The sequence below is a fragment of the Sylvia atricapilla genome, chromosome 3 (assembly GCF_009819655.1).
Source record: "Sylvia atricapilla isolate bSylAtr1 chromosome 3, bSylAtr1.pri, whole genome shotgun sequence".
In the NCBI taxonomy this organism is placed as follows: domain Eukaryota; kingdom Metazoa; phylum Chordata; class Aves; order Passeriformes; family Sylviidae; genus Sylvia; species Sylvia atricapilla.
The window spans coordinates 92400232-92422022 of NC_089142.1; the positions used below are offsets into that span (position 1 = coordinate 92400232).

General features: G+C 42.3%; 1 protein-coding gene and 1 long non-coding RNA gene across 4 annotated transcripts in view; one reads left to right on the forward strand and one right to left on the reverse strand.

The window, feature by feature from the left end:
* LOC136359509 (uncharacterized) overlaps window positions 1-21791 on the reverse strand; it is a 515416-nt gene that overhangs the window by 42063 nt on the left and 451562 nt on the right. The window lies entirely within an intron of this gene.
* The window catches only part of PROX1 (prospero homeobox 1), a 49880-nt gene that overhangs the window by 21010 nt on the left and 7079 nt on the right, over window positions 1-21791 (forward strand). For all 3 annotated transcript variants that reach the window (XM_066316178.1, XM_066316179.1, XM_066316180.1), the window contains one exon: window positions 685-879. In XM_066316178.1, the coding sequence (XP_066172275.1) occupies window positions 685-879 (195 nt within the window). The remainder of the gene's footprint in view (window positions 1-684; window positions 880-21791) is intronic.

A 21791-nucleotide genomic window follows, 5' to 3' on the forward strand; every position in this document is an offset into this window, starting at 1 on the left:
TTTTGTCTCCTCTTGAACTGTTTTATCACCAAATTAACTAAACTTAAAATTCACTGAATTTTAAGGAAAGGCATTTTAATGGTCCCTTCAAAACACAATGGAGTATTTACAGCACAACAGAAGAATAGTATAGCTACAGGAGCCACGTAACTGCAAGCCATGCAAAAATGATCAGAAAGAAAGAAAAAGGTCACGTTCCTCTAGTTTACTCAGCAGCTGATGTAAAAATCACTAAGTCAGCGTAAGGTGCAAAGGGGCCATCCAATTAAATACAGCAAAGTCCACTGTGTCGGTTGTGACACCTACGCATCAAAATAGCTATTCCTTATGCATCCCATAAAGCATTCCACATTTTTAAATTATGAGAGCACAGCAGGCTGAGGGGAAGGAAGGTGCAACTGTTAAAAAAACTAGACTTCTTTAAAGACCTGGAAAATGGTTGGATGCAGTGTCATTACCCTTCAGTTACTTGTCCTGGAATTTTTGGTCCATATACATTTTTCCCTCATCTGATACACTAACATAATTTGCCAGCTGCTTCCCCCCCACCCCCCCCAGCAGAAGCACAGAGACATGGGTTTAAAAGGTGGTGGGGAAGGGGAGGAAAGAATGCTTTTTGAAAGAAATGGGGCTGGGGGGAGGAATGTCAGTGCTCTTATCCTTCTTACTGTTTAAATTTAACAGTTCAACAGATGCATTACCTCTCAGCTCATCAAGTGGTTTAGCAATTTCCGTGAGTTTTACTACATTCAGATGGAGAAGTATGCACGGCAAGCCATCAACGACGGGGTCACAAGCACTGAGGAGCTGTCTATAACCAGAGACTGTGAGCTGTACAGGGCCCTGAACATGCACTACAATAAAGCAAATGATTTTGAGGTAGGCACTGATCTTTGTTTCTCTGTGTGTGCGAGTTACTCCGAGGTCCCGGCTGCCTTTAAAATAATGTACCTTTTTGATGTGGCCATGACCAGTGGAATCTTGGCATTCCACCTGCCTGAATTATGCTAATTAATCATTTTAGCCTTGGTAGCTAGAGACTTATGCCTCACTAAAACCTGACAAGAGAGATAAAAGTTTTCACTTTTTCTTTATAAGTTTCTTAGTTTCCATTTTTGAAGTTTCCTTTAGGAGGGACAGTAATAAAAGAAGTCACCTCACAGCTCTTCTAAAGCTCCCTAATTGTGTGATCAAACACGCTGCTTTTCTTCATTTGATTTACAGAACTAAAATGCATTTGCTTTGTCCAACTGCAGAATAAAATGAGTACTCGAAGTAAATGCTCTGTTTTCTGCTGTAACAGGTTTGTGGCTTTGATTAAGATTCCTGTTTACAGGCCAGCCTGGTAGCTCAGCAGACTATTGTTATCATTAACATGCTGACCCTCGGCGATACCACGGGAGAGTGTTTCTCCCTGCTGAGGATGGCAGTTTGCATTGTTCAGGTAGTCAGATGTAATGAAGCATTTGAACAGGGTGTGCATGTGGGGGAGGCTTGAGTAATCCCATCTCTTGGTGGAGTGGGAAAGTGATGGTGGTACTAATTTTTTTTTTTTTTTTTTTTTGTCTGCACCATTCACTCAGGGTCAAGTTGCATAATGATCCCCCTCCTGTAGCAAAAGTGACATTCGTCAGCATGAGGAGGATGATTTCCTGCCTAAAATCCTTCTGATGGATTTTTAGCAGGGGTTGTTCTCATAGCACATAAGTTCAGATGATGTTAAAAGTCTAAGCAAAGACTTTGTTGTCTTTCTTGGTTGTTTCCCCTCTTCTGGGCTGTCAGAGTTTTCTGGAAGGATAGTTGTGTGGAAGCAAGATGGGGAAGAGGAGGTTCCTCAAAAGTCTTGCCATTCATGATGGATGATGGTAACATCTAGACTGTTTTTGGCATGCCATGGCCTCCCAGGCACTCCCAAGGGCTCTGGCCCTGCTTGGAACTCAAGCAGGCACAAGACCAGAGACTCCCACCCCTGGGATGTAGGTCTACCCTGATGCCAAGCCACAGTCACTAAATACAGGAACAGAAAAGGAAATACACCGGGAGATAAGTGTGACCAACTTTTTCCTTGTGCTTAGATTCCCTCAAGTTTTCTTCTTATTAACATTTTTTTGTTTGTAGAACATAGGTTGAAATTTTCCTTGTGCTCAAAAGGTCCCATACCCTTGATCATTTCAGACACTTATTACTCATTTTCAAAGTGTTAGTGCCAGTGTTAATGTAAGTGGATTACTCCAGTGAAGAATTGTGGGGAGTGTATGTGTGTTTTCAAGTAGATAAGAAAACATAAATCTCATATGTTTAGTACTGCTAGTGATTGCAGTCTCCTCAGCCAAGGGTCCTGCAGTGGGTTGGAAAGGAGCCCCTCGGTTTGTTTTCCTCCATCATTGAGGGAAAGAGATATTATAAATGGTGATTGCAAATTCATTCATTTAGCCTTCCTTGTGTTATGTACTATAATGAGAATTTCCTAGAGTTCAGGTCTTGGTTTTGCTGAGGATCCAGCAGTTATGAGAACATTAAGCTGTGTGGTGCAGTGTTTAATGTAGACAATGTAACTTTTCCTGATAAATGCCTATCCCCTCCCCCACAATCTGGAAAGCAAAAATGACAAGTACTGAAATGTTGAAATTGGATCCAAAAGGATTTAGCAAACTGAGCATTTGCCATATTTAGCATCGTCAAAGTTCCTTCCTCTCATACTTCAATGATGCTTTGCTGATCTTCTGATTAGTGTGATATGCTATTTCTCTTAAGTCACCTACACGATCATTCCTAAACCCTTCTGTTTATCTGTTCTTGGGTCACATTCATGCATATACTTCATGCACATAGGCCCAAACAGACTATTGGGAAAAAAAATCCAAAGTTAGAAGGTGTGTTTGGTCCATATCAGGCTGTGCCATTCATTTGTTCAAGAATTTTTGATTCTTTTCCTTTCCTGAGCATTGCCACTGATAGCTTGTAGCAAAGTCAAATAAGATGTTTAACAAACCACATGTCCTATCGTTTTTAGCTTTGCCATTGTACCCTTGTGGCTGTGAGCCTGAGACAGATCCAGGGCTTCCATCCTGTGCGGTGCAACTTTGCCTGTGTTTTGTGCGTACACGTGTGTAGCCAGTTCCACATTTTTCTCTCTTGCATTAAGGTTAGCTGGAGAAACGAACAGAGCAACTAGGGACTGAGTTTTGAAAGGGAAAAAAAAAAACAGTTTGGGATTTTTTTTGTGGAAGGTGAAGGTGCTTTATTCTAGGGCCATTCCTCCAGGGAGGAAGAAGGTGGGCTGTCCTGGTGAATGAAGGCCACAAATGTCAGTGTCCCAGCTCAAGTTGGTCAGAAAGAGAGGACAGCTTGCTGTGCCACTTGATATCTGCCTCATCTGTAATGTTGCCATAGGCTTTTGAATGCCAGCTGCAATAATTGAAGTCAGGTATTGTTGCTATGTATTCAAGGAAAAAGAAAGGAAAATAAAAATCAAATAATTTCGTAACTCTCTTTCAGCATCTGCCCTAACACAGGTCATCAGAGCTCACAGTTGTGACTCTGGCAGGATGATTGAAAACCAGGGGGATACTGTGCTTTGAGTTAAAGTAGAAATATGGTTGAAAAACATGAGTTGAAACAAAGAATAGTTTAACATGAGTTAAAAAACATAAACAGAGGGTTTATTTTCATATTTATGTACTTAAAATAACCAAAAGAAACTGGCCTGAGGACAATACCTGAATTTTAGCCTTGCTTTGTCTCCCACTCTTTCTCAATCATCCTTGCTCCTTGGCATTTTTTTAGCAGTTACCGTCATTCTCCACGTATTAACGCCTCTCTGCACAGTGCCCATTCCTTTTCCTGGTGGGCATTTAACAACTCAGCCTTAGTTCTGAAGTGTGTCTCTGTGGTGGCAGTTCTGTAGCCCCGTCCCTGCTCCTCCTGCTTGCCCCGCTGCTCTGTGGGGTGGGCAAACCAGAGCCAGCCCTGCATGGGCCATCTTCCTGAGCTCAGCCTGCCCGCTGCTTCACGGGAACCAGCCCGATTCTGCAGATGTAGTTATTGAGAGGGATCACAATAGTGAGGCGCCTGCCAAGCTGCATTATTTGCACAAACACACTCTCTGCAGTTTTGGTAGAGTGGGGCTCGACGCAAGGATTGCCTCGTTTTGCAGCGCTAGTTACTGCTCATGTCGTTTCCAAGGGGAGAGAAAACCGTTTTTAAGGAGTTTGTCCTTCTTTTGGCAGAGGAAAACCATACTAGTGGGAAAAACCTAATTAAGACCAGTTGTACTCAGGTCTTAGCAGAATGTTTAACTTAAGGCACTCTGAGTTAGTCCCATAAAAATCAATGGGATGATGTAAAACAAGTTGAGGAACACCACCTATAAAATCTAAGTAATAACCCAGTCACGTAAGCGGCCTGCAAGCCCTTGAGAGAAACGCAGGCTGCCAACATTTTCAGAAGTGATGATGATTTTAGGTCAATTTCATTTTGGGATACTCCATAAGAGTCACTTTGTCAGGAGGTCCTCAGCAGTCCACTCCCTGAAAATGAAGTGTGCCCAGCACTTCAAAATCCAAAAATTAAGACATCCTAAATTATAAAAAAATGCAGGCCACTCATATGCTTATTTTAGGAACCTGCATTCTTCCCCAGTTTCATCTGCAGGATTCATCTTGAGCTGAATTGGTGTTCATCAAAAGGAGAATGAAAGTCCTCAAACCTGATTTTCATTTAAACTAAGGCCACTTTTGAGTGGTTTTGCAGCGCATAGGCACTGTAAAGTACAGTTTATAACCACCCTAATACTCTGGAGCAGTGCAAAGTGGCCTCGAGAGAAGTAAAAATCAAGTCTGTACCTGCTAAGTTGCATCCCAAAGGTTGCTCTTTCCGTGCAAACTGCCCTGCTGTGGCAGTCTCCACACTTCTGGTGGTACCAGCAGTGAGCACAGCCCAACGGGACGGTTGTTTGTTTCAGTATTCCACTCCTCACATTTCTCCCTCAGCTGTATACTTGCTCCTTCAAGGGCTTTATTGTTGTAGTGTTTCAACATCGTTCTCAGTATTCTTAAAGACAGAGTTGGAAGGCTGCTGGCTGCTGATCTGCAGCAAGGGGAGTAAAGCTGCTCTGGCAATTTGAGAATAACAAATGTAACTGTCCTGAGTTCTCTGAAGGAAAACCGAAACATAGGTGGCCAGATGGTATTTCTTTTTCACTTGAAAATCTTGGTTTCAGGAAACGTAATTGATGCCCTCTGGCCTCTTTCCTTTTCTTTTTTTTTTTTTTTCCCATCCCAATTTTGAAGAGGCTCTCTTGTGAAACAGCAGAGCTTTCCTTGAAACTGCACAGGACATGAACCTGGTTTTTAATCAAGTAACAAAATCCACGGCTTGCAATAGAAGGTCTGTGCGTTGCACGTATCAATTAATGCTTATTAATCAGTTTTTGCAGTTAGTTGAACTGAGGACCGTAGTTGGAAGCTGTTAGGGAGAGAGTTGCGAGAGGAATACTATTGCAGCAGTGCACCCGGGTGTGCTGTTTGTGTCCTTTGGAATCAAGGTGTTTGTATAATGAAGTTGGCATGTTGATATATGATCTATTTTTTAATGTCATTACAATTTTAGTTCCCTCTGCCTTTTTGTCATTGGGTTGCATTTAAGCACAGCAAGCCCAACTTTAAACTTCCTTACTCAACAGCTTTATTAGTTATAACGTACCGTGACCTTTCTCAACATTCTTAAAGAAAAAGATACAGTGTAATGTCACTTTACTTTGCTTATTGTTCTTTGTTGTGGTGAACAAAGCATTTTCTACAGTGGCTATAGCACATAATTATACAGCTTTCAATAGCGGTGTCTTGGCACATATCAAAGTTCAGAAGAGCCTTTAGAAAAAAAAAGATGTTTTGTGGCAGCCTAGGGAGGGTCTCATCTTTCCTTCAGAAAATAGTTCAAGGCTCTTCTGTCAAGCTTCCCTACTTAGAGCTTTTTCTCCTCCTGCTTCATAAAGTTTAAAGGGGATTCAGTGGAGTTCTATGATCTATTTCCTTTGAAAGATTGTTCCTTTGCACAGAGAAGTCCTTTGACTTCAAGAGTTCACAGATTCATGTCTTTAGGTATCATATGTCTGACCTTATCAGTTACTCTATTTAATGTAGGAGAAAAAGTCTCAACTCTTTGTGTTTGTCTGTTTTGCCTCTGTGAAATGATTTGGTGAAAAGACCATCCTTTTTAACACACCACTGAGAGGCCGTTTCTGACTGTAACCTACCCTGTGGTTCTTCTTCTAAAAAAAAAAAAAAATTGTCCTTGTGTTTTGTGTATGGATGATTTCACAGTGAGAATAGAATTATACAAGGACAGACACACATAAAAAAAATCTTTTGCTCTTTTTTCCTAAATGATCTATTGGCTATTTTGGTGGCTGCTACTCTGGTTCCCCAACAGGCACAACCATTTAACAAACACAGAGATAGCGGCTGGAGTGCTGGGCCAGCAGTAGGTTTTCCCTTGCTTCGACCTACCCCAAAGGCCTTCATAATTAATTGTCCTTCAGAGATGAGGAAAGTTCAGAGACAGTGTGTGTAGCGATGTCTATTGTCTGACATTCAGTTCTCCTTCCCTCAGCTCTTTTTCTTCATTCCACAAAGGGTTATCAATAGGAGCAGGGAGCAAGCTCTCTTCTAACAGCTGCTGGTGGTGGCTGTAGCTTTCTGTGGAAGGTATCATTGTGTTCAGCCATCTATGGATTAAATGGCTGGAAAAGTTCTAACAACCCTTTCAAACGGGCATGTTTATTTCATCTAGATTACACAGACCTATTTAGCTAATTAAAAACTTTCTCAGAACCCCTTCTCTCCTATTCAAGGGAAGGAAAAAAATTAAAACACGGCTGTAATTATGAAGAATGGCTGCAATGAAACTTCGTTAAATAGATGAAAAAATTGATCTGTCAGCTTTGATCCAAATGCACCCGAATAAGCGCAGGCTTGTTTGTTGAGTTGTTCTGTAGTTTGGTTTGTGGGTTGTTGTTTTTTTTTCTTAGAGGGAAACAAGGTGCACAGTAGAAAAAGCATAAAAGAAAACACTGATATAAGCTGAAAAAGAAACAAACACTCGCCCAATTTAAAAAACTGCCACAGTTCATACTGTCTCTGCTCCTAACATCAAAGTGCAAAGACACTGGAGTTTGCTAAACAGATTATTAATATTGTTGTGCCTTCTGTGATTAATTTAGAATCCACTGTGGCATAATTATTAAACTTCATATACAACAGAACAAAATTATATACATGCTTCCTTGTTTTCCCTGATGATATGCTAAACAAAGATATGGTGGGGTTAGTAGATAGGCAAGAAGTGCAGTCAAATTAGAGCTGTTTATTAACAATTGCTATGTTACTGCTCCAATTAATTGGGCGAAGCCAAAAAGGACAAATACAATCATTCTTCCACTGAACAGTTTAACTAGCAAATTAGGGGTGGCTATTTAAAAAAAAAAAAAAAATCCCAAAAACAAACAAACAAAAAACCCAACCCCAGAAAACCCACACACACACAAAAAAAACCCCCACAAACAAACAAACAAAACCCCCAAAACAAAAAAAAACCACCACCAACAAAAAAACCCCAAAACCAAACCAACCAAACAAACAAACAAAAAAAAAATCAGCGGAAAAAAAACCCCAAAACCCAAAAAAACCCTTCACTGTGGACCTTCACCTGCATTCTTCACAAATGCATCACTTTGCAGTGGGAAGAAATAATCATATAAAACATTTTCTGGGCTCCATCTCACTTCCTGACTGTTAAGAAGGACTGCACAACAATCAAGATCAATTATTGTACTGATTAAGTTATTATGTCTGGCATTTTGAAACAGGTTTTCTGTATTTAAGAAGAAATTGCATACAAAGTAGATGCAGCTAATACAGTAATGCAAAAAAAGATCATAAAAAATTAAAGTTATTCTTATGAATCTTTCATTAGAAGCAATGAAAAGGGACATTGGTGAAGCCAAGTGCTTTGTTCTTCTGAGCTCCTCTTGTAGGTCCAGATCCTGCAAACAATTAAGTACTTGAATGTTCCTTCTGCGAGAGTTCTGTTGGCACCTTCAGCCTATCTCCTGCTCTTTCACAGTTTGCCCACTTCGGCCTGTGGATTACTAGCAGCATTGTTCTACTTTATCAAACAGATGTTCCCTTTAAAAATTGACAAATTTCTGTAAAAATATATATATATACCACAAAATCATCCAGCTGTATGGAGGCAAACACTTGCTTTTATGCAGGAAGAGCTGTTGTGAAATGATTTAAGGCTACTCAGAGCTTTTCAGATTCCCCACCGCAAATAACATGTTAAGTACTAAATTACCCTAAACGGTGTTTTATTACTGATCAATAAAATAGTAATCTTGTCTTTTAGCATGGAAAAATATTTTAGTGGGGTTTTTTTCTGTTTTAGTTCAGGGATGGTTGTAAACCAGAAGGCAAAATTCTCACTGCTCTCCCTGCAAAAAAAAACCAACCAACCAAAAAAACCCGAACAAATCGAACCCCATCCTCATTTGTTTCTAGCTTTGCTTTGAGGGAATCCTAGGATTGTTCCAGCTGAATGGTGTTGGGTTTCTATTCCTCTGTGTGTGTGTGTGTGTGTGTGTGCATGTAGTGACGATGTGGGTTTTTTGGGGGTATTTGTTTTTTTTTGGTTTTGTTTCTTTTACAATTATTTACCCATACTCATCTTTATTGCCCCCTCCTCTTCTCAAACAAAACAAAAAAAACCCGAGCACATTCCCCTTCACGCCTCTGAAAAAAAAAGGAAAAAGAAAAGGAACCAACAGAAACAAAACAAAACTTGGCAAACTCTTCTGACTCCTAGTGCCATTTCATTTTGCATTCAACAAGGGGTACTGGGAATTGAAACGTCAACTGGAGATTGAGAAAAGCACCAATTTATAGTGTGTTAGCCTTGCACAATTCAAGATTTCTTTTGCTAGCTGCACACATTATACCCAACATCTCGCCACTCTCTTGTGGCAGTTGTGAGGAATGGCTATTCCTTCCCGTGTGTGTACTACAGGCCTCTAAAGACCCTTATTTATTCTCTCCCATGTCACCTTGTGTACAGTCTGGTCTGTGACACTGATGGTGATTATGTCATTATTTTGCTCTGGGGGCTTTGGCACATCTGCAGAGCTGATGCACATCTTCTTTGTTACGCTGGCATACGTCCCATATCGCAAATGCTTCATTAGCCTTACTGCCTGCCTCCTTGCCAGACAAGAATACCCAAATCCAAGCTTCTTTTTCCTCTGGTCTTTTGTGTCTGTGATGAGCCTTTATTCATCTTCCTAGTTCTTCCCTGTTTTCTATTTTTCTGTGTAAAACCGATTTCCAGATGTCCGTCGTTCTCCAAAATCCCATCGTGGATGAGGAGTGAGAAGCAAGGTGAATTTTAACCCGTGTCATCCCTCACTTGCTTAGAGTCTTATCCCTTACAAGGTGAAATGCTTTTTCTTTCATTCTTTATCTAGTGGGAATTTGTTAGGCAATTTTAAGACCTGGTGCTTTAAAAAAAAAAAAAAAAAAAAAAAGGAAAGAAAAGAAAACAAAAGAAAAAGGAAAATAAGTAAATGGTAACTCTTACCATTTTATAAATCCTAGTTGTCGTAATGGGTAACATGCAAGTTGCACATGTTTTTTCCAGAATTCCTTCATTTCTTTTAGACAATATAGCTAAATTTCTCACTCAAAACTTTTGGAGCAGCAGCACTGTCTAGTGAAGGCAGAGGGTGTTCATGAGACCTCATCAGCTGAAATTTCTTGTATCCTGTTTTAATGTGTCACATTAGAAGGTCGTAGAACATTTTGTACTGTGAAAATTGATGAAAATGTTTGATCTTCTAAACTTTATCTAAGCTCTTCTATATAAATGTCATATCAGAGAGATGTGAAATAGCAGTTTAGCTTACTAGCTTGTAAGATTTTTCTCTACGTTTCCCACCCACCCCATGCTTTTTCCTCATGACACTGAACTAAATTCTGGGCTAGATTCTCAGTGTCTGGTGTAAATCAGCTCCAGCAATCATTGCAGCTAATTAATATATGTCAGCTGAAGAGCTGTCTTTTGTTGTGTTACTATACAGTCAAGTGTGTGAATGTATTTTAAATTGTAATTGGGAAAAAAGTTTCAATTAATTTTTTTGAGCTAAACATTAAATGCAGCGCTGGATTTGGAGTCACAGAGCCATCATGTTCATGGATGTGGGGTGGAGGGGAGGGTGTTGTTTTTATTTTTGTGAGGCACGCTTGCCAAAAGAGGAGGTCCCAGCCAATCCTGTCTCACAGTGCAGGGTCAGGGCTGCGTGACTGACTTTAACAGAAGTCTTACAGATAGGATTGCCCATCCTATAGGACTTTGAATATGTCATCTTCACACGGGACACTGTTTCCTTGATATATTCAATGTGTTTTAAAATGGACGAGAGTCAGGCTCTCATGATGTCAATTAGCAAACTGTCAAAATACTTTGGAAACCGTGGGAGAGGTTTAGCAGCGCTGTGACCCGTGCTGGCTTCTGGGCCAGCTTTCTGGGGTCCTGCCCTTTCTCAGAGCAGATATCCCTGGCCTGAGAGAGCAGTGGCAGTGCAGGTCTGCTTGCAGACAGACCTTGCAGCGTTGGTGAGGAGTGCAATGGGGATGCTGTTCTCAAACACACCTAAATCTGTAAGGGCAAATATTGAGGTTGTGCAGAAGTGGCAGGCAGGATATTGCAAGGATTCGTGAGGGCTCTGTCCTTCACCTGTGTCAGAAAAAGCAAACCTGGGAGCAGAAGGAGACGCAGTTTGTAGCAGTTGTAGCATTATTAGCACAAAAGTGAAGAAATTCAGTCCAAGCTGGACTTGTGCTGGATCACTTCCTTACACTAAGCCCGTCACCTGCAGCACTAGAGTATAGCTGAATCTTGTGTACAGAGAGAGTCCTCCTGATAGGTAAGTGTGGGTGGTTGAGAGAGAGAAGGACAGCCAGAAGGTAATCAGTGTTTTGGAGATGATCTCTCCCTTTAGATCTGGAAGGGGCAAGGTTCAGCTTTCTTATCTGCAGAGGGGGAAGGTACACGGGCGGGCTCTGACTCGTTTTGTGTGCCCTCTGTGGGGGGGCTGTTTCAAGGCTTTGGTGGAAATGTGCTGTCACAAGAAGCCCTGTCCAGGTGGTGGTCCAGAGTGCTCAAAGAGGTGGCCTTGAACTTGTTTCTCTGGTTAGTGGAGAGCTTTGTAGAGAGCAGCAAACCAGGGTGGCATGATCTCTGTTGCTAAGCAGACTGCTGCGATTGGGATTTAGGTAGAACTGTAGCATAGACATATAAATGCATTTAAAGCAGTAGTCTGCGACTTCAGAAAGTTTTTAGAGGAGAGAGGGAAAAATAAGCATTGCAAATGAAAGGTCTTTGAGTGCCAAATATCAATGTTCAGCGGGGTGGGGGGAGCAGGAGCTGGAGCAGCTTATCTCTTACAATGGCACAGAGGGCTGGCTCCATCAGATGAGGCCCAGGCTCGAGGTTATCTAATCCAGTGCTGTCTGGAGTCACACCATTTCCTTCCACAAGGGATAAAGGGGAGTCAAATGAGAGGGAGCTCAGTCCCTTAGGATGAAGACTTTGTCTTCTGGCCTCACAGGCTTGTGAGCCCCACCAGTACCTAGCAGCTCCTGCACTGGAGCTTGTAACAAAGTGTTTGTAGCCCAGTTTGGCCAGCTGCATGGCTCAGGATGGCGTAGATGGAGCATTTTATCCCCTCATGATGGGCTCTGGATGCTCATAAAAGCATGTTTGCACTGGGACGAGATTTTTCAGAATTGTTCAGTGGGAGCCTAAGCTGGTGGAGATAGCTTTATTCAACACCCCTCACTCATAACCATGCACTATTTCCTTCCCCTGCCCCTACCCTCTGCCACTGGAAAAAGGAAAGGAGGTACCTTCTGCCAGAGGGCATGCTTGCCACCTTCATGACACCCCCAAAAGGACCCTGGTGACAGCCTGCTTCCCTGCCAGACTGATTAAACACCACCTGCTTCCCATCCTTCTCCCCACCTCCCTCCTCACTCACCCCAGCCCAACCTATGCAAACCGAGGAGGGAGAGGGCACAGTTGGAGCTTTTCATGGCCAGACACAGAAGACAAAGGTGATTGCAATGCAGAGAGATGAGAAGCGTGTGCAAGAGCAAGCAACACCATTTTATATATATATATATATATATATATATAATAATGCATTCTAGATGCATAATCATTTCAATTGTCACTTCTAGTACAGTGTTAGTGGCTCACCTATGGAGCCAAACTCTACTGAACATAAAAAAATCCTTGCAAAGTGTAAGTTCTGTAAGCCACTTTACCTCTATATCCATGGTCTAACCAGCACTTTCTTCATGCCTGGATCTTTCACACATGGAAATACACCATAAAAGCAGAGGAGATGCTGCTGGTGCAAGATGAAACCTGCTCATCTCAGTCCAGACCGTGCCTCCTGGTCCTTCTGAGTAACACATCACATTCCCAATTCTGGCTGATGTGTCCAGGAGAGTATGCAATAACCTCTCTGCTGAGCCAGAATTGGGTGGTCATCCCTGTACTCACTTTTCTGGACAGGTTTTTTGTGGGCGCCTGTATGTGGTACCTGCCAGAATTTGGCAGCAGGGTACATAATATGCTTCTTGGCATTGTAGGCAGCCTCTTGTAGCAGATTGCATTTCACCACAATGGTCTGAGTTAGACTATTATTGTATGAGAGAGTTTTATTTCTCCTTTAGTTTTTATATGAGAGAGCTTCTGGGGTGTGACAGTAACCCCTCCAGTGGTTCTTACATTTCCCAACACACACTAAATGCCCAACTAGCATAAGCTGTAAGAGCCTTAGTGATTTTTCCATTCTATGGCACTGCCACTGGCAATGCAGCAAGTTAAGGGCAATCAGAGTTTCCATTAGAAGCCTCCACATCTCATGCAGTTCTAATTCATCAGTATGGCAGAAGAGGAAATTTAATAATCTTCCCAATAAAACGCTGTTGATGATTTTTGAGGACGGAGAAGGGAAGAACCGAATTTCAAGGTGCAAAAAGTCTAAACAAATTGGAAATGCTAAATCCTTGTTATTTTGCCTTACCCTGCTCTACTCCCGAGTCTTACCAAGTTTTGTGCTTGGAAACTAGCACGTTAAAGCCGTGGTGTTTGCATGCCAGAGGAGCTCTGTTTCCGTGATGGAATGGCTCATCCCCTGCACCGTGGGCACAGCAGTTCTGGGACAGGGATCCCACAGGGTGCAGTGCTCTGCATGGCACAGGACAGGGAGATGGGAAGATGGGTCCCACCAGGGAGCATCCCGGGAGGCAGCACCCCGGGAGGCAGCAGGGGTGTGAGCCCGAGCGAGCTGCGGCAGCGCTGTTTGCGCTCCAGCCGCGCGGGGAGCCTGCAGAGTACTTCCCAGTCTTTATTTGTGGAAAAGCTTAATTGAAATGCAAGTGATTAAATCTAATGTATCATGGAGTATCCATTTTCACTGCACTACCACTTTCACTTCCCTGATATTATCAGGCATCTCAGCAGCCCCACTGTCAGGTTTTTTCCTTGTAAGAGCCATGCCCATTCTCTCTCCTCTTTGTGAGCTTGGTGGAGGAGATAACAATGAGCCAGCAATAGATTACTGGTGCCCCAAACTCTCCTCATGGGATAGCGGATCTTAGCTTTATTTTAAACAAACACTTTTAAAATACGTCCTTAAATAATTTTCCAGCTTTTTGAAAAGAGTAAAAAAAGTACTCTGCAACAGTAAATGCAACAAGCAACCTCTGTGTGTTGCCTAATTTGAGCCAGATTTGGACAAATGCTTTTCCCTTCCCTGTATTAGTGCTGTCCCCAAAGAGTGGCCCTCTCTTTGTGTGGCACAGTGGGAGAACACACTTTCTTAAACAGACACCAAATTTCTTGTCCATTTTTCTATCTTTCCAAAAAAATCTATTTCTTAATAGATTTGTACAGCAGGAGTTGTGAGAGGAAACTTGAAGGCAAAAAATGAAGACAGTGGTGGAACCAGAGAGCTGCTGCTGTAGCCAGGGGGATTGGGACACATGTAGAGGTGTGCAAAATTATGCCCTTCATTCTAGAAAGGTGCTGGTTTGGAGAAGAGTGTGTTTACTAGAGCATCCAATAGTTGAGGTTTTTTTCATTTGTGTTTTTAAAATAAAAGCATCCTTTCCAACTATTTCCCTCTCCTCATAAGTGATAATGGAAGAGGCATTAGCCTTTCCATTGCCTGAGCCAACCTGTTTTTTTCTAAGAGGTGTCCAGGATGTTCAGCCAATTGAGTGATCTAATTAGCTGAAAATTGTTAATTTCCTTTACCTTATAAAGCACCTAACACAGAAACTGTTAAATAATGTTAAGTGTCAGACTTAAACTGAGAACATTGGGCCATATGCTGCCGTGGCTTTCGCGCCAAAAAGTGTAGCAACTTACTCCAAAACCTGCCTCCAATTCCTGTGTAGAAGCCAAAGCCTCCTGCTTGATATGCTGCCACACCAACTCGCAGTGCTGAGATGGTCCCACACAGCAGCTCACTGCACTGGGGGAGCAGGGAATGTGCCTGAGGGGAGGGGACAGTCTGGGTGAACGTGGCAGGAGCCAGGACACGGGGGAGGTGTTGCAGACACTGCCCTTGCGAGCCCGGGAAAGCCAGTGGTGGGGCAGTGCTGCTCAGGGCAGTGTTATCCTGGAAAAGGCACCAGATCTCTGCCTGCAGCTCCCGATTGCAAAGTCCCTGCTCTGCGGGGAGCCACGTGGATAGGTGAGCTGCCTGGAAGCTCCTTCTTAAAGCAGGGAGGTCCCTGAATTAGTGGAGTGCGTGCGAGGGAGGGGCTGGTCTGGGTGTCACCAGCCTCTCTGAGCCCTGAGAAGTGGTTCCAGAGATAGTGTGATGTCTTACTGCTAGGGAGGGATGCAGAACGGCTTGTCCTTGATAAGTTTCCTACAGGACATAGGCTGTGGATATGGGAATGTGCTTTTAGGTGCCAACTTTCCCTCAAAGCCCACAGGCTTACATCTTTGTCCTGTGAGAAGAGGCTCAGGGCTATGTGTGGGTGACACAGAGTTTTTCAATCCTCTCCTTTAGGAAGGGTCCTTTCTGCCCTCAAAGCTCACCGTGCCCTGACTTTGGGAGTGGGGGGTGTCTGTGCCAGTCTAGTTTGTGCTTTGTGTGAGGTTTTCTTGGCAGGAGTATTTCTCCTGAATCTCTTCTGCTGTCGCTGTGTCTGTGTTGGTGTGGATCGCTGCATACACACTAAAGCTGTCTGATCTGGAGCTACTTGTGGTGAGACTGTTTCCCCAGCAGTGGAGTCATCATCCTGGAGAGCTTCTCCAGCACCTATCTAATAGGTGCTATTTATGCCTTAGCCTTGGGTTCCCTACAGAGTTCCTCTGTATAGCCACTGTCGAGATTATCCAGCAAGAAGAGTGATCTGGCCTTGCCCCTCTCATCCCCTCCAACCTGTTTACTCCCATCACCACGACCTTGTGCTTTGCAACATGAGCAGCCTTCACCAGCTGAAGACCTCTGATCCTAAGTCCATGAGAGATTTTGGCTTTCCTATTTGGCAAGGTGACATGTTGCCCACCAGGTCAATATGCATAAAGACTTCTAAAATCCATAATGTCCTGCAACTGGAAAAATTAGAAAAAACATCTTGAGCTGTCTATGCTGCATTTCTTTGTTTCTGCTCACAGTTAGGATCAAAAAAATCCAAACTCAAATGCACCAAGAATTCTACCTTACATAAAATTTGAAAGTAAAATCAATCCTGGTCCAATCTTATCATTTTTAAAGTATGTTTATCCAGCTTTGTAGTAGGAACAAGCAGCCTGTTTGAAGGCCACATAGTTTTCAAACCTTGGTTGCAACACGTTACCCCATTTTGAAACCGTCTTTATCTAGCCGAGAAAACTAAAATCTGTTTGACAAAGTAGCACTCCAGCCAGTTTATCTTGCAATATGGCTTTAGCTCACAGAGCCTATTGATTTCCTTAAATTAATGTTTACAGAATGCTACTGAATTTCACTCAACGGGACATTGTTCTTTTGAAGCTTTGTAAAATATGATACAGAGTGTTACTGCCATTTGTTCCTTTGCTAAGACTGATGAAACATTTATTTTTTTAAAGCGCAGCCTTGAACTATAGCTGTTTCCTACAAGTGTGTTTACTCTTGGAACATTAGTAATACAACACACTATCAGACTCCAGCACAATACCACAGGCAAAGTCTGTAGGTACGCTCTGGCCAGCCTAATCGTAGAAATGGAGCTGAAGTTTAACGCAGATTAGACATCATATGAGAAAAGGTTTCGAGCTTATCCCAGCTGTCCCTGTCTGAAGGATCTTCAGATTTGTGTGCTACAGCCAAGCAGTTGTCTGACGCTGTTACAATATTAGAATGATTGCGTTGGTCTTGGTACTTCTAAACATGGGACCCCGGACTTAAAATGACCCTGTGATCCTTTCCCTTTGTCCCCCAAGACAAGGTGAATGGCTTTATGGCCGCCTTGCTCCTGGGTTAGAGGCTTTTGATCCAGTCTCAGGACTGCTTTCAAATCTCCTCTAAGAAGCATTTGCATTACTTATGTCCACCCAAACCTGGTAGTTTTCTAAGATGAGGTTGCAGTTAAGTACTGCAGAAATTTTACAAGAAATCAGAGCCACCAACGGCTTGACAATTTTGCTGCTGCATTCTGCAAGATTGTTCCAAAAAATCTTCACTCTTTGCTTACGGGCCTAAACTGGGCACCCTTACATGTGTAAGGGTATGTATTTTATCCCACAGGCATTAGAGTGAACCGGTGAACTTGGAATATGAGTAGGAAAAATGTGCTCCTGAGGATAATGAGTCCCCCAGCCCAGCACAACCAGAAGTGGACCATCCACAGGCAATGTAAACTCTCTGTTGAAACCAGTGACCCTTGGTAGCCTCCCACATGTGCTCAAGGAGAGGGCCTTAAACTCCCCGGTTATTGCATGCAATATTAATGCGTCAGCTGGCAAGAGAGAAAAAAATAAGTCATTTGACCACCTAAGATGTGGGCATCTTGCTTTGTAAGACTGTGTCTGGGAACAGATGCTTTTCTTTCTATCATGGAGGTTCTGTGTAAGCAAGTCCCGACTCCCTGCAGAGGGGAAAGGAAAGCCAGTTCTGACTTCTTGCCTCTTTATCTAGTAATCTCTGTGTGGCCTTCCTAAAGCATCTGAGTTTATCCATTTAAGTCCACTCTGTCTGCAGTACAAGCCCCCAGCTTGTGCTACTGCTGTCAGGAGATATGTCTCTCCTTGATCAATATTTACTTAACAAACAGCAGGGATAGGAGAGTTTGTTTAGAGGAATCATGTGTGCACAAGGGTGAATGAATGCTCGGTAAAGTACTTCACCTGTTTGTCTCCTTTCCTAGGGTATCTTTTCTGCTCCAGACCTCATGCTGGGCTTTGCTACCATTGCCCCCTGTGAACATGCTCAAAGCCACCCTGCCTTAGGACAGTTTAGCAATCGGCGACAGAAAATGAACTGCTGAGTAAATATTTTATCCCCTGCTCTAGGAAAGTTGGAGAGAAAAGTTTGGGAACTTAGTAAAATTATTTCTACGGTCAAAAATACTTGATGCTTAAGTAAAAATAAATTACCTTCGCAGACTCTTGCACTTATTCAAGAAAATATTTTAAAGGTGTTTTAAGCATTTTGTTTGGGACAAAATATTTCAAAATTGCTGCTGCCAAAAATCCGAAGTCTTCTAAAGAAAAAAAATTAATGCGTAGGTAAAAATGCAAGGAAAGAAGGATGTTTAGTATTTTTAAAGAATAACTTTAGAAAGGTCTGTTATTCATTTATCCAACTAAAACAGTTGTTTCTGATGCCTGAGGTCATTGCATGCAATTAGCTTTGAGGCATCTGAGTCTAGTTTGAGGGGGGGTGTATTTTATTTTGTGAATCAGAGTTGTAAAAGCCATCTGAAATATTCATGCAGAATTGTCTGAGAAGCAGTTTCTGTTTTATTTACTGCACAGTAGAACAGCCACAGTGGATTAGCTCTACAATACCCGTAACAAAAGCACAACAGCTGATGCATGTGATGTTAGGAGGTGACAAAACAGTTAAAGTATGCTGCTGGCTACAGGCAAGCAGTCAGCAGATGCAGACAAAAGGGTTTGTGACAAGAATAACTCTCTCTCCAAGGCGAGCAGTCAAGAGTATCCAAAATACCAATACCCTTTTCTCCTTGACATTGTCTTCTTACACTCAGCATTTTATTGCCCTTTTATAGTAAAAAAACAAAACACAATTCTCTGGAATATCGGTTTTAACTTGACTTTCACAATTCTGTGATCTTTCCATCTGTATTGCTTTTCCTATCATCTAGATTTACCACTTGAGCAAGAATTTTTGAAAGTTTAAAAGATTATCTGTATAGAAGCCCACCCTTAATAGGATTAACAACATGAAATACACATATAAATCTTAGAGCAGACTGGTGATTTGTTCTGTCATTTGGTTTTGGTTGTTTTCCCCTTTTCTATTAAGAGAGAATTTAAGCATCTTATTTTGCTAATGAAGAAATAATGCTTGGGTAGAAATTAAAGGTTTGCTCGACAATGGGAGAGATTTAAGAGCTGGAAAAGAACTGTGAATGAGCTGATGTTTATTTCAGAAGTGTGAAAAATCAGCTTATATATCTCCAGGAAAAGAAAAAGAGAGAGAGAGAGGGAGAGACTGTCTTCTTTCTAACCTTTGTAATTCCCCTTCTATTCTCTGTGACATTCATTCAGCTGCCAAGCATGTTTGGCAAGGCTTGAGCCAGCGAGCGCACTTCCAGTGACCGCTAACCTTGGTATGTCCTGACACTTATGATGAGTATCTGCAGGACACAGAAGGCAGGCAGGCTGCTATGTCAGGCTTTTATTATGTACTGCAGAGGCTGGGGACAGTCAGTTTAATAAAACAAATCATCCTTGAAGGTAAAGCAACTGGGAAGAGGAGGAGGGCTCGGGAAGGGGAGGAGATGAGAGGAACGGGAGGAAAGGGAGAAGAAGTCTTTGCTGCACAACTCAAAGAAAAAAATTAACTAATAAAAGATAGAAGATACAAGACAACCTAATAATGAGAAAAACAGTGCAGGATCACTGTCCACCAATTTAAGACACACAGCTACTTTTAGTGTGCCCTCCTTCACAACGATGATTTTTAAAGTCCATCAGAAAGAGAAGCCTAATTTTCTGTTGCCTTAAAATCAGAGTTGCCTCACTGATTTTCCTCAGGCAATGCTGACTTAGACGTGCTGAGGAATTGCCCTCACCTTCTCAACACCCAGTTCCTTTTGGGTAACGCTTTCATTGAAAAGAAACTCAACAAGTATTTATAAAGCTTTTTTCAACTGTGCGTGCTTCTGTGTGAAAGAAGAGTTAGTTAGGTCTGTCTTGACGGCAACTTTTGAGCCATTGGAACTATACTTTTGCTCCCATAGAAGTAGTATGTGCTGAGTATTTTTAACAAAGCACTCCCCCACAGTGCTAAGCCAAATGGTTGCACATGCAAACCCAAGAGTGAAATAGTTCAGGTTTGTTGTTCAAGCCAAGGAAAATGCCAGTAGTTAAAACAGCACAAATAGACAAGAGCAGATGAGAGCTTTAATTCCCTCCCAGTTTTCATAGACAAAGGGGACGTGTTAACATGGCTAAGGCTTAAGAAGGGGCACCACGGAGGTTGTTGGGCTGCATTAGAGAGTACAGGACCAGTGTGTACCAGGTGTAAATTAGTGTAACTGCACTGAGGCTGGCAGAGCCCTGCTGATTTACACTGGCCCAAAGTCTGGCCTCTGACTTTTTCCCTTGGCAGTGAAGTTACATTGACAAAGCATGCAGCAAAGTGTGATTTCTTTCTAAATCAGACTGATGTGGAGGCTTCAGCCTGAGACCCACCTAGACTCCCCCGACCAGACCTCATTGTCTTTCCTCCTGGTGAATGCACAGTGTGATTCTTTGATTGACTGCTGCCACCTGATGCTAAGAAAATGCCCTGGGTTCATACTAGGGATTGTTGGTTCTATTAAAAGCAATGTAGATAGAGTTTATTTGTCACTGAAGCATTTTATGCAGATGTTCCTACTCCAGAGATGTTCAGTCAGTTAGGTGTAAAGATGCGCTGAATAGGTCGCCATCACTTAGGGTCAGGGAAATGCCACCCCCAGACACATAATTAACATGGCTGACTGATTAATTGCCCACTGAAAAATATAACTACCCATGCATTTAAGTATTTATTTTCAGGCTCTGGACTTCACTAGTATTCTCTTATCTAAAAAAAAAAAACCCAAACAATAAAAACCACTGCAGATACTCTTTCTAGAAAGGAAAAGTGTTGGCTGACTTACCATCCTGTGGGATTAATCACAATGGCATTCACATTGCAACACGCAAAATAACGTGTGTAATCCAGTCTGACATGAAAAATTGCTAATAACATCCCAAAAGGAAAGAGCTATGAATGGTTCTAATGCCTTAGGAGTAGGGGAATCTTTAGGAACTCAGCATTACAAGGTGAAGCCTCCAGAGGAAGAAAAACCTGATAAGCTGAGTCTCTTCAAAGTCCCCACAGGGCTTTGTTCATTATTGGGTTTGTTCACTGTTATGTTTGTAGGCTGCTCTCTGCAGCCTGTTGTACCAGGTTCAAAGAGGCTTGACCCTGCAGATGTGACTCAGGTACAATAAAGTTGGACCTTAAAAGTTGGACCTTAAAACTCCCAGTCTAAAACAAAGCCTGTGTGTCACTACAGCAGTGGGAGGCATGGAAGCTACGGGTTCAGGGGTTTCATGCTGTCTACTCCATGGAAAAGCGGCAATCCTCTACCTGGAAAACTTTCAAATGCATAGGTAGAAATTGAATGGCAGAGGCCCAACTTAAAACCCAGGTTGGCATTTCCATTCTTAAAGTTGTCATGGGTGTAACCATGAGGTATGAAGGAGAGGTAGGAGTTTGTGCATTCATGCTTCTCATGTAAGTGCTTGTAATTGCCTCTTTCTCATCTCCAGCAGCTTGGGAGGGAAGAAAGACATCTAGTGTTGGTCGTCTGGAGTGGATACCAAAATCAAAAGGTTTTGCTCTCATGAGCTAACATCAGCGTCTACTCCATAAATTTGGTTATCTACTCCTTTTCCTGATTTCTAATATCATGTAGTCAGAAACTCCTTTCCTTTGGTTAGTGTCCAGCAATACCAAGGGTGATGAACAGTGTATGAGCATTGAACTGCATGAACAGAAAAGCATGTCAATTTTTTACAGCAATGCAATAATGGTATTTTCTCTAGACATGTTACCAAGTTCCTGAACAGCTGAGTGGTTACGGGGAGTTTTAAGTCATCTCTTTGAGCTGGAGTAAGCATGGAAACATAATAGTTAATCTCTTCTCTCTTAATTATTGCTGTAAGAGACCATCTGTAAAGATGAGTCTTTCTGTGTGCCCCGTTGAATGAAAAATTTCCACAGATGCTTTTGGGAGCAAAAAATACCAAAAAACATGTGGGGGCTGGATTTCACTCTCAGAGGTAGGCAGAGGACTTCTCTGGGGCTTCTGGAAGCAGAATTTGTCAGCTGGTGTCAGGGGGAGCTGATCTCATGCTTATTTGATGGCAGAACGTGGCTATCAAACTGCTGGTGTTTCCCTAAAAATGATAGGTGAGTGAGGCTCCAGGGCTCTGTTATATCAGATTGATCACACGCATTT